Consider the following 13,529-nt stretch of genomic DNA (forward strand, 5'->3'; position numbering starts at 1 on the left):
CTTATCAATAATATGATTGTGTAGATATGCTAGCAAAACAACTTTCTTTTCCTCCTTCTTGCTTGCTATGAAATAAAGTTTTAAGCAAAAAAATGCTTAATGTGAAGGTCCTGTTTGGGTATCCCTCGAAAGATACTGGGTTGATTGATGGAGTAATGAATTCTTATCTTTTAAAGATAATTAATTACTTTTGAGAAATAATTTACCTAACTGCGGCCGTCGCATCTCCTCCAACGGTCGACCTTCTCCGAAGAATGTGCAGCGTCCAAACAGACTTGCACGCTTTTAGACTTGGAAATTGGTCTACGAAGAACCAGAAACCAACCAAAATCTATCGAAAATCATGCATCTGGAATCACTTCACTATCATAAGAACTCAAAACGAGCCTTGATTGAAGGCATTTCTTTCATTTTATTAATGAAGGTGAGTTGAGGCTATAAAGCCATCATTCAAGGCAGGAATATATAACGCTCCTTTCCTTCTTCCATCTGTCATAAATTCTTGGCTCGATGCATCCCAAAGGCCCTTTAGAAATGGTTTTTGGTTTGCTAGCCTTTTTCTGTCTGCTAATTTGGATGTGATGGACCCTCGATCCTCCAAGATACACAAGAAGGGGTTCCTTCTCTTCAAGCGGGGCCCCATTCACATGCAAAGGCTTCACATGCGACGGATGAGGTGAAGCAGACATCTCAGAGAGCGGCATATGCCCGTTTGAGCCTCTATATCTGCTGCACTTCCCACTGCTCCTTCCCCACCACCTAACACTTATTACAGTGCCCAAACCCCTCTAGTACTCTCGCCCATCCCTCACTACCTCTCTGTACTCAGGAAGGAAGGGGAGGATGCTTCCTTCCTTCGCCGCTCTCCATCACCTCTGGCTATGCTATTTCACCTTCCTCTCCCTTCATCTCTGTGCTAGAGCCCTCCCTCAACAGGTTGGGCATGGCTACCGTTTGGTCTCCATAGAAGAGAACCCCAGCGGAGGAGGGCTGGTAGGATATCTCCAAGTGAAGCAGAGCACCACAACTTATGGCCCTGATATCCCCCATCTGAGGCTCTTTGTCAAGTAAGCAAAAAAAAAGAAGGAAAATGAACTCTATATTCTTGAAAAAGTGAACAAAAGATTGTATTCTTGTTTGGTTCTTTATTGTTCGGTAGATATGGTATCCCAGTAAGTTTATGTTAAGTATAATATATGAACTTTTTATTATTCTGCTGGCTTTTTTTGGGATAAAAGCTTGTTGGCTTTTTTTTTGGGGGAGGATGCTCATTTTATAAGAATGCTGCTGGTAATGGATTTTCTTTACATTATCAGTTGTCTACTATATTTTAGAAGAAACCCTTTGTTTCCTATGGGGGCTTTTGATAAACTCCAGGTTTATTTACTGGCATATATTTTAATGGCTACGGTTCTTTTCTCCAGCTATTGATTCTGGCAAGTTTATATGAGGAAGCCATGATTACATTCTTTCTTAAAATACCTAAAATACATTCTATTTTAAATGGGGTTTGAAAAACTCTGAGTCTGCTATTTCTTCAGAAGAGCACGGATGTGTATTTTTTTTTTTCTTTTTTGTATGAAATTCGTATTAGATTGCTATTTGGTTTCTTTCTAACAAATGGATTTGCTGTAGCTTCTATTCAATTGCAAAAGCTTTTTTTTCTTTATCTAATGCATGGATTTCGGATACACCTAAAGGTTAGAGCTATTCTGCCTTTATGGGCGTGCTATACTTATGACCTAAAATTTTTATTACTGCCTTTCCCCTTTTCGATTGGAAGACGACCATGATAAATATTTGTGTAATCAAGAAAAGCCCATGGGTTTTGAAAAATTTCAGATATATTACCAATAAAAGTCTAATTTCTCCCCCTGGTTTCATAGAAAAAAGGGGGAAAAAATTAAGAATGCAGAGGGATCTTTGATTTGCTATTTGTTCCAAGTTCCAGGGTATGTTATGTGTTCTGTTCTAAAAAAATTATATGAATTTACACTCATGAAGCTTCTTTGGTCCTTTGTTGATAACTTATAGGCATGAAACCCAAGATCGCTTGAGAGTTCATATAACTGATGCAGAAAAGGAAAGATGGGAAGTCCCATACAACTTGCTCCCAAGGGAGCAACCCCCAGCTTCAGGGAGTTCCTATGGGAAATCTTCAAGCAGTCCCTTCACAGCTTCAGAGTATGCGGGCGATGAATTAGTCTTCTGTTACACAGCTGACCCATTTGTTTTTGCAGTAAGGAGAAAATCCAATGGGCAATCCCTCTTTAATTCAAGCTATGGGACTATGGTATTCAAGGACCAATACCTTGAGATCTCCACTCAATTGCCGAAGACTGCTGCTCTCTATGGTCTTGGTGAAAACACTCAGCCTGGCGGGATCCGGCTGCGGCCGAAAGACCCCTACACCCTATACACGACCGATATATCGGCCATTAATCTTAATACTGACCTCTATGGATCTCACCCTGTCTATATGGACTTGAGGAACGAAGGAGAGGCCTCTGCTCATGCCGTGTTGTTGCTCAACAGCAATGGAATGGATGTTTTCTATCGAGGGGCCTCTCTCACATACAAGGTCATTGGAGGAGTATTTGATTTCTACTTCTTCGCAGGACCGACGCCTTTGGCAGTTGTGGAGCAATACACTTCATTGATTGGTCGCCCTGCTCCCATGCCCTATTGGGCACTAGGTAAATTTCTTTCTTCACCCATTTTTCTTCCATCCTTTGAACCAAGCTTTTCATTGTGTTGCTGCATTATTCTTATTGCTCAAGTAGATACATCTAATGAGATATTAGAAAACTTGTTGGTAATGGTAATTGGTCGATCCATTCACTATTTCATTTTTTTCAGCTTTACAAGCACAAGGGATATTATGATTAGTGAGTTGTTGGCACTCACTAAGGTAGCTGTTGGCATTTATTTTTAACAACATATAGGTCACTTGACTACCAATATAAGTTAGGGGATTGGCATGCTTCCTGTGAAACTAGTGTTTTTTTTTTTTTTTTGAATTGAAATGGAGGAAGGGAAATGCTTCTCCCAACTTTTGTGTGAAATTAGTGGTGATGATTTTTCTGGTGTTTGAGCTAGTGATGGTTAAGTTCATAGCAATGCTTCTTGTAAAATGTTAATGAAGGAATTAATCTTGGGACTGCAGGTTTTTTTAGTAATAATTTTGTTGTTTTTCTTTAAAAAATGTTGAGATACCTTTCTGCTAAACCTTATTCCATTTAACCCATCCTGGAAGTTCCCACTTCTTTATTCCTATTAATTGCAGTTGGTTACTATGGGTAAGATGGAAATAGAAGTATTTTATTCCTAGATCCATAGCCACTGTCTTTTTACCTTGGAACCAAGTTCCTTTCCATTCCCCTTTAAATAGCCACCATTATTTAAAAGAAAAGAAGAAAAAGAGTCCTACCTTATATGCAAATAAGATAGATCCCGTCAATTATACACTCCCATTGGTCTTGTTTTTAGTCTTGTTTTTTTGTCCTGGACTCCTATATATAAACAAAATTAAGGGACCAGGTTACTCATTATATACTTGATGTTTCATTTTATCATTAATCCGTTAAACAATCAGTTTTGTAATTAAGAAGCTATCATTTAGTTTCTTTAATGGCTTCTTAGGCTCAGAACAAGCATCATTGGTTGATGCTTGAAAAAGTATACCAAAAGGGATCATGATGTTTAGGGATTACCAAGCAAAGACTGAGCTATTTAACTAAGTTCGCTCACAACTGAGTGTTGCCCAACTAGCTTTAGTGGAGGTTCATAAATAAGAAAAGGAGCTATAGTGCAGCTAATGATGAGGGTTGGTAATGTTGCTTCCTCTACTTTGCAGGATTCCACCAATGCAGGTGGGGCTATCGCAACCTCTCTGTCGTGGAAGCGGTCGTGGAGGGCTACAAAAATGCCCACATACCGCTTGATGTGATCTGGAATGATGATGATCATATGGATGCAGCTAAGGATTTCACACTGGACCCTGTCAACTACCCTCGTCCTAAGCTCCTGGCCTTCCTCGACAAAATCCACTCTCAAGGCATGAAGTACATAGTCCTGATCGACCCTGGAATTGCTGTAAACTCCACTTATGGTGTCTTTCAGAGGGGAATGGCCAAGGATATCTTCATCAAGTATGAAGCCGAGCCCTACCTAGCACAAGTTTGGCCTGGGCCTGTCTACTTCCCTGATTTCCTGTACTCAGGAACAGTCTCCTGGTGGGTTGATGAGATTGCACGGTTCCACAAGCTTGTGCCTGTCGATGGCCTCTGGATCGATATGAATGAAGCTTCAAACTTCTGCACTGGAAAATGTGAGATCCCAAAAGATCATTTGTGCCCTGTTCCAGACTCCACGACACCTTGGGAATGTTGCTTAGACTGTAAGAACATAACAAATACCAGATGGGATGACCCACCTTACAAGATCAATGCATCAGGGATGCAAGCCCCATTGGGCTACAAGACTATAGCAGCAAGTGCAATGCATCATGATGGCATACTGGAGTATAATGCACACAGCATCTATGGTTTCTCCCAAGCCGTTGCTACTCACGAGGCGCTTCAAGGCCTCGAGGGGAAGCGCCCCTTCATACTCTCACGCTCTTCCTTTGTGGGATCGGGAGCCTATGCTGCGCATTGGACAGGTGATAACAAAGGCACATGGGATGATCTCCGATATTCAATATCAACCATGTTAAATTTTGGTATCTTCGGTATGCCGATGGTTGGCTCAGACATTTGCGGGTTCTACCCGCAGCCTACGGAGGAACTCTGCAATCGATGGATCGAGCTGGGTGCATTTTATCCCTTCTCAAGGGACCATGCCAACTTTGCCTCACCCCGGCAAGAGCTCTACCAGTGGGACTCAGTCGCCAAGTCTGCTAGAAATGCCTTGGGACTAAGGTACAAGCTGCTTCCATATCTCTACACATTGAACTACGAAGCTCACGTCAGTGGCGCCCCGATTGCAAGGCCGGTCTTTTTCTCATTCCTTAATTTCACTGCGAGCTATGGCCTGAGCACTCAGTTCTTGCTAGGGAGCAGTGTCATGGTGTCCCCCGTCCTGAAGCAGGGAGCATCGTCGGTTGAAGCGTTGTTCCCCCCTGGTACTTGGTATAGTTTGTTCGACTTCACCAAGGCCGTGGTGTCGCAGGATGAGCGTTACGTAACGCTCGATGCGCCGCTGAACGAGGTTAACGTGCATGTCTACCAGAACACCATACTTCCCATGCAGCGTGGAGGAATGATCTCCAAGGAGGCGAGGACCACCCCATTTACTCTAGTGGTTACCTTCCCTCTTGGAGCCACCCAAGGTGATTCAAAGGGAAATGTCTACGTGGATGACGATGAGCGCCCGGAGATGAAACTTGTGGAGGGCGAGGCAACATATGTCGATTTCTATGCCAGCGTCCGTGAGAAGAGAGTGACAGTGTGGTCTGAGGTGAAGATGGGGAAATTTAGTTTGGAGAAGGGGTTGATGATTGAAAAGGTGAGCGTATTGGGACTACAGGGAGGCACCGGAAAGGGGCTGGCGATTGAGGTGGATGGGCAACCTCTCAATGATATCTCTAATGTTTATTTCAGGGAGTCTCCTGCAGTGCATGTGGAGAAGCTGGAGGTTGGGAATAAGAGGAACAGTATGATGGTTGAGATTGGGGGGCTGGCATTGCCGCTGGGGAAAAAGTTCTCCATGTCCTGGGTAATGGGGATCGAGGGATGAGTTTAGGATTTCACGAGACTTGTTTCATGGTAATTTTTATGCTGCTCTCTTTCCTTTCAATTCTCTTATTTCCGTTTGTTTTCTGAGATTAAGTGAAGGATAATCCACTAAAGAGCCGAGAAAAATCTCTCGTTGCTGCTTTATTCTAAATTTGCTGAAAACAATCCTCCAACTTTCTGATGTTAAACTTTGGGTTTAGTTGCTGCCTTTTCCTGTCTACGAAGAGAGAGCTTTAATTTTATCAATCCCGACAAATTGCATCTTTTTGAGCCTGATCCGCTGCATGGGTCGGTAATGCAGTTGTTCATTCCCCTTTGATGAGGCAGATCCAGTCCTCGTCTAACAAAATAATTTACTTTGTCCATTTACTAAGATTCTCCTACAGAGAAGCAATTGTAGACACAAACTCTTATGCAGGACAATGAGCAGCCGGGGCGGATGGCATCTATATAATTGTGCACCACTACAGCAAGCTTCCTGTAAATCTGACTTCTTGCTGCGCCCACCCTTACCCTTGCATGGCACTCAGTTAACCATGGGAATGGGTGTTGAAAATTATTGAAAATTGATGACATAGAATCCAACAATATCCGTCCCGAGCTCTACAAGGATCTTTATCCATGATAAAGAGTCCTTCGGACATATTTTTAGAGTGTATCAGCTTGCACCTAGCGCAGAAGCTTTTATTTAGAAACTGGATCACTTCTGAAGAAAATGCTCCACTTTGCAAAGTAAAGGAAAAATAAAATAGTTTTTTCTGCGCGAAATCATCATAGGTTTTTAATGTTTTAAGCATCCTTCTTGAAATTTCTATCCAGACTTTACTAGAATGTTTAAATGTTCTCTTGATGGTCAGATGATGCATGATGCGTCTAGATGTACGGTTTGTGTTGCTATTCTTATAATTTGGAGAAATACAACTAAGTTTTCAGAAATGGATGGTAACAAATTGATGACAGCAACTTTTTTTTTTCTTTTTAGAGGAATGATCGCAGCAATCTAATTTTTGTACTTGAATGAACAAGATGTGGATATGAAGGTATGTCCTCATTTCAGATATTCCATTATGAACCTTGACACGAATATAAACAGACAACAAAAAAGCCATCTGGATATGCACCTACAAAGAAGAGCAAACGCCCAACAAAGAACCCTCCCAGGTATATCCAAGCTTCTACGTATCCTCCTTTGCCACAGGGCTTGGGCTAAGAGCTCCGTCCTGTAGTAAACAAAGCCTAACTTCTTATGTATAGACCTCCTAGTTCTGTTTATTGCACCACTTGGCCATCAATCATGACACCAAGCACATACTCTTCTTCTTTTTTTACTTGGAGATAAAATTCGCATGCCACCAAACCCAGTCAACTGAACTAAGCCCGGTTTATTAAGACTTCTAAAATACTCACGGGCAAAATCTGGTTATGTAATCATCTATGCCTTCTAATATAGGCTCTATTTGGAGGAGCTGTTGGCAGTAGAGCTTTTGAAAGTAGAACTATTGTAAGTAGAGCTTTCTGAAGTAGAGCTTTTATAAAAAGCTGTTTATTGTTTGGTAATTACATTTCTAAAGTGTTGTGGTACTTTAACATGTATGTGGTAAACAAACTGAGAAAGTACTTTTGTACGACAAAATTACAATAAAGGACATTATATAGAATTATACAATAGAGCATAATAAAATATAACATATATTATTATATAAATATATGATATAATATAATATTACTGTAATATAATATAATATTATTATAATATAGTAATATAACATTGTATACTATAGCATAATAGTTTAATATAATATTAAATTATTTAGTATAACATATCAATATATTATGATATAATATAATATAATATTATATTTATAGTATAATATAATGTTAAAAACCTTCTTATTGTATTAAAAACATGGGTTTGTAAAACCAAAAAAAATGCAATTTAGTGTAGCAAACCTTTGAGAGATGATGACAAATTTTATCGGCAAAAGAAGAGGGTTTGTCATCATCTCTCAAAGGTTTGCTACACTAAATTGCATTTTCTTTGGTTTTACAAATCCATGTTTCAGTTTCTTGTAAAACATTTCTTGTAAGTCCCCACATACCATGTCTGGAAAAGAAAAATATCTCAAATGACTGTTTCGAACCTTCCTCTTTACAAATCAAATTAACCAAAAAGTTCTTTGAAAAAATATCTTCAACCAACTGAGATTAAGAAAAAATGAATCTTTAACATGACAACAATCTGGATGCACAAAATACTATTTATGAATTTTACGATATTCCTGTTAATGCAATTCATGCCGAGTACTTCATGAGCTAGCTTTCTGCAGTAAATTCCCTGATAGTGATGACCATGAAACGACAAGCAGTAAATATCCCATTCCAGCACTATGTTGTAGTAATTCTCCCCCCTGACCCTCAACTGCAGCATTAAGTCCTCTGCGAATTTATTCCAGCTCTGACAAGTACGCGTGGGTCTTCGGTTGAAGCTCTGGAATTGAGTAAATGCGAAGGGCACGACTCCTTGGTGCCGTGAATCTCGCATCAAAAGTTAGCAGGCTGGTACATTTATGCAAACAGCTACCTTGTGGTACAAAGCTCGTAATTATCTCTTGCATGGTTGGATCACCGGAAACCTGGCATGCAAGATCGTCCTTAAATTGGAGCGGGCCAAATTCGGTGGTTTGGACTTTGGACTGTCTCGTTTTGCAGCTTTATTTTCGATCTTTCCTTGACTAAGGAATATCAAACCACAATGTCTTTGTAAATGCTTCTCTCCAATTTGGAGTTGAATTGGAGAATCCAACCTTCCATCACCATGATCTATGTATGATGTGACAATCACGACTATTTGAGTCATGGAGTCTTATACAGCATGTCCACTCAATTATAACAGCCACACAATAAATGAATAGTCATGGTTAAGGGACTTAATCTTGTCCAATTCAATTCCAAATTGAAAAAGGAGCTTGACTCATTTATAAAACATTTAAGTTTTTGTAATGCATGCCTAATGTTTTCTGAATGTTATGGATAAAGTTTTTCCTTGTGCTATTCACAAACCAAGCCAAATAAAGCTACTTTTATTTGCAAAAACCCTGCATGTTTTTGGTTGCTATGTCTGTTGAACAAAATAACTCTATACACAAATAATCTTCATGGGTTTATAATGTAGGGGCTAGAGTTGGGTTAGGTTGGATCAGGGTATGCTTGTCCCAGACCCAACACGGTTCAATGCTTTAGTCTTGATTTTAGTAGACTTGGACCTAATCTATTGGTTGACTAGTTTTGGACCATGGAACATATTTTAAACCCCATGGGTCTATATTCAAATTCTGGTCGCGACCTAGTTGGGTCCATATTTGAAGTCTAACATTAACCATTATCGTATAGCTAAAGTATATCAATTAATAATAAAATCATTGAAATTTTTAGGTAAAACTAAAAAGCCAACTTAAACATAAATTTTGATTAAAAACTATTTTAATTTGATCCAAACAAACAAACATACCTATGGAACAAGTCTACAAACTATGATGTAATATATAGACACACACCCTTATACTTGAGAAGAACATTGTAAATATGAATCTTCTAAAACAAATAATAAATATTTAAGTATGATTATGTGAAAGTAGGTGAGAGGAGATGGGGTTGTAGACATAAATAATGAAGGATTGATTTAGATAAGGTTCATTGCATGAATTGAAATATAATTAGGGTGAGAAATAAGGGGTCATATATATTTTGAATTTTAGGGTTTGGTTATATCGGGTTTGAATCTAGTCGGGCTTGGTTTTGTTGACCCAAATTAGACTCAGGTATTCTATGAGGCAAATCAAATTACATCAGAAAAATAAAACTCAAACCTAGTCCAATTTCCAAATTAGATCCAACTAGTAATCATGACTCACCCACAAGTCTTCAAAAATGAATGGAGTCTGATCTAATTGCATTAGAACTAGGTCGAGTCATAGGCTGACCTGATCTATTTGCAAACTTGTATTTTTGTGAACTAGAATACCTAACAGATTTTCATGACTCATCCATCAGCATATCTTACTTAGTTGTAAGTAATACAAACTTCGAGAACGTTTTTCACCCAGAGCTCCACTCCATGTCGGAAACAATGAGTGCTCTCCATTCTTGGGCATAGCAACTTTGAGAAATTATATCGAGTAATGCATGCACCATATGGCCGTGCATTATACCAATTAGATCGTCTCATTCTTATAGGCTTCATTCATCGTAGTTGTTGGCCCATAGTGCGACGCCACATTGATGCATCCGGTGCAGGGTAGGATATAATTTTGCCAGCAACTTCACGTTCTATTTTGCGCTTCTCAAGCTCGGGTGGTACGAAGTCCAGCTTCCTACGGTCACATTTTTTATCTTCTCGCGGTAGGCAACGGCCAAGCCCATGTACGCAGCAGCACATTACGTCCAAGCCCAGAAAGAATACGTAGAATAGTTACCAGGCCACAGGGTCCAGTTGAACTCAACTTGGAGACCCAACTCCAATCTAGTCCGTTCGATGACCCAAACCGTACGAGCTGGATCATAGAATCCACCAATCAAACACATTCGCCTGTGCGAAAATCAAATTTGAGATAATAGTTGAAGCAACGCACGCCAGCTTCCAAGTCGCAATTTCTTTGGGCCCCAACCAGCAAATTTATCTGAAATCAATTATTTTTCTCTTCTGACGTTCTCCACCTTTCTACTTTGTGCTCCAGCTGGAATGACTAGGGGTGATACCATATATTTATTCATAGATGATTATGCAATTATGTGTCAACAACATATGAAGTTAAGCTTATAATAGATAAAGCGAGTGCGTTTATTCGTGATGCTGTTAAAGCTGAAGTATATCTTTTGGATCAGAAAACATTTCTTCGATCCAATGTGGTCTGTGCTGTTTCTCAGCCCAGGCTAGGATCAAAGCTCCAAGGTTTGTGAACCGGAATGTCGCCAGCAGCAATGGAATTGATTGAGCTCGAAAACCATGGATCCACAGCTCGCTCTATAAGAACTCCGAAGTTTGAACTGAAAGCCTCATGCTTCTAATAATGTCATCAAGACTCCACTATGTAGCAGCCATAGGTTTTACCACCATCCCTCAAATAAAATCAGAGATTAAATTAAGGTTTTGGAGTCAAAGGTACAAGCATACCTTCCACTAGGTTGATCCACCAGCAAATATTCCTTTTCGACAACCCGGATCGCACATGGTTGGTACGGCAACTTGGCTCAGTCCTAGCTGGGTTCCAGCTATTTTTTTAAATTTTTTTTACAGCGCGTCCCGGTGGAAACAATTAACCTGGCCTCCACTGGGTTCCAAATTCCAAAACCCTCGGCGCCAACCATGCCGCGGGCCCCACTTGTACCATCCCGAAACCGCGAAAGCTTTAACTTCCCGGGAGCTCCTCCTCCACGCCTCCAGTGCCGTGCGGGCCACGCCAGTTGGTTTCAATAGCTCGAGGCTCGTGGGCCCCACGTACCCCACGCCTGTCCTCCACGTACCTTTCTTTTCTTGTCAGCTTTGCCAAAGAAAACCAACGCTTAAATGGATGGGTCACGGTTTTTCCGTGAGCCTCCCCCTCTCTCTCTCTCTCTCTCTCAATCTTTTCCTCGGGTTATGCGTGATCTACTCACCGCCGAGTTGGTTTACCGCCCGCTCGATCCGCGCTCCACGCACCATTTGTTAATCTTACCTTCTCTGGGTCTGCCAATTTCTGAGAAAGTTTTTTTTTTTCATGAACGCCTCGTAAAAATTTAAGTTTTTATAAATATTTTTTAAAAATTTTATATTTTATTTTTATATTTTTATAAAATATTATTTTTTACAAATATTTTTAATATAACACTTCTTCTAACATTTTAAATAAAAACTATATTTATTTTAATTAAAAATAAAATAAAATTTTGAAATTATTTTTTTGTTTTTTATTGCGATCAATTGCACGATGAAAATCAAGCTGCGAAAGACTTTGGTTCTGCAAAATTTTCGATCAATTGCACCATGAAAACCACGGATAACACTATCTATTGCTCTCTAAGGAAGGGATGAGAGGTCCGACCGTGGCTTTTCTTTTCGGTCTCCTTTTGTTTTAAAAAGAGCACCATAAACTCGGTGCATCCCACTTATCAATTACAAAACACCTAGAAAAGGTTGAGATTTCTTAGTTTCATAAACGCTAGCTCCTCTTGAAGCATATATCAAAATCATCATCTAAGGTGATATATATTTACCATGCATTAATGGGAGTAGGAAAAGTATTGTTTGGTTGCTAGCAGCAGCCAAGTTGACGCGACCTAGTTTCTCTCACTTTTTAGCAAATTTGTGGATGTTGATGAGTTTTCCCAATAAATTCTGTCTCTAGAGTCAAATAGATTTATTTACATGACTCATAATCTAAAAAAAAACAAAAAAACAAAAAATATCAAGAAAACAAAATAAAAATTTGTTCATACCGATGGAGTAAAAGCCTAATAATGGCATCAGGTAGAATTTTACTAGTTTGTCCCAAGATCATGGGGGAAAAAAATCCTTGCCGGCAGATTTGTTTCCAATCATCATGACAATGTTTCTTTCAAGTAACTCATAATTTGTTTATAAAATATGGGATCCGATATATTGAAAGGCAATCTTTCTTTTGATTTGTAATAGCAGAATTTGTTGATAGGATAAATGTAGCAATTTAGCACTTTGACATGAGATGGATGTCAGATCATTGTCAAGCACAAACCATATCTTCCTCAAAGAAGAAAAATACTCTATTGATGATATTTTGAGAACAGTCAATAATCTAGACCTAAGGGAACACAATACCTAGCGCACAATGAAGTCAAGATGTTGTTAGCCCGTATGCTTGTGTGTTTCCACATAATTCATTTCTTGAAATTACATAAACAAACTAATATTATTTTAGATTTAACATAAGAAAAAAATGTTTTTTAGATAAAGAACCTTCAGACCGTACAATGAGAAAATTGTTTTTTTTAAAACAAATATCCTAACAACTTTTGTCCAAGTATCCTAAATTTCTAAATTCAGTCATTTGTTACAGCTACAAAAATTTCAGCAGCTTTGTAGACCGTCACCATCAGGTACCCAATAACTCAATAAACAATATTATTCCGATAATAATATTTGATTTACAAAAATGACTAATGATTTCATAAAATATAACTATATTATGTTGCAAAATTGATTTTGAAGAGTTCAACATATTTAAAAGTAAAATCTTAAAATGACTCGCAAGATTGAGCAGTCTAGTCGACAAGCAAACTAGCTGATCGGCATGAGCAAGTTGGGTAGCAAAAGTTTTAGAAAGGTACCAGCTTGAATCATTTTTTTTTTTTTGTGCTGAAACAAAAATATCATACATAATATGTGCGGATACGATCAAAAAAATCAAAAAGTAATATATTCCGACTTTTCTATCCATAGGTAATCTTCCAAGTGATTGGCAATAAAAGAAGTCATCCAATCTACATCTTTATTGGTCTTTCCAAACACATGCTTCACTTGAATTATCAACTCATTACAGCCTATGCCTATTGACCTTTCTACCCTTCGCTTTCATAAGGTTATCGAGTGGTCTTGCTGTGCTGCAAACAAGGCGGACTCTACAATCACCCATCTGTCACGACGTTCCATGTTGCCCGTTACGTGTATCCAATAGAATTCAACTCCACGAGGAGTCGCCGCAAAACATCCACTCGCGCATCCAACCAAGAAGGCCACCACTACTTCTCATCCACCTTGTCGTGCCGACATATCTTCCTTCT

General features: G+C 39.2%; 1 protein-coding gene across 1 annotated transcript; it reads left to right on the top strand.

Moving 5' to 3' along the window:
* Positions 1 to 260: 260 nt before the first annotated feature.
* XYL1 (alpha-xylosidase 1) lies at positions 261 to 5,889 on the top strand. The gene is made up of 3 exons (XM_008799619.6): positions 261 to 1,067; positions 2,035 to 2,696; positions 3,857 to 5,889. The coding sequence occupies exons 1-3, from the start codon at positions 844 to 846 to the stop codon at positions 5,737 to 5,739; spliced, it is 2,769 nt and encodes a 922-aa protein (XP_008797841.3). The 5' UTR covers positions 261 to 843; the 3' UTR covers positions 5,740 to 5,889.
* The last annotated feature ends 7,640 nt before the right edge of the window (positions 5,890 to 13,529 follow it).

This window comes from Phoenix dactylifera, chromosome 5 (assembly GCF_051530095.1).
Source record: "Phoenix dactylifera cultivar Ajwa chromosome 5, Ajwa_hap1_PhDact_Kaust_v1.1, whole genome shotgun sequence".
Classification (NCBI taxonomy): Eukaryota; Viridiplantae; Streptophyta; class Magnoliopsida; order Arecales; family Arecaceae; genus Phoenix; species Phoenix dactylifera.

What these genes read in the sequence shown, in the direction of transcription:
- XYL1 (XM_008799619.6), top strand. Translation starts at nt 844, where the DNA reads ATGCTTCCTTCCTTCGCCGCTCTCCATCACCTCTGGCTATGCTATTTC. An exon ending in CATCTGAGGCTCTTTGTCAA is followed by an intron (nt 1,068 to 2,034) that starts GTAAGCAAAAAA and finishes GATAACTTATAG; the next exon opens with GCATGAAACCCAAGATCGCT. An exon ending in CATGCCCTATTGGGCACTAG is followed by an intron (nt 2,697 to 3,856) that starts GTAAATTTCTTT and finishes TCTACTTTGCAG; the next exon opens with GATTCCACCAATGCAGGTGG.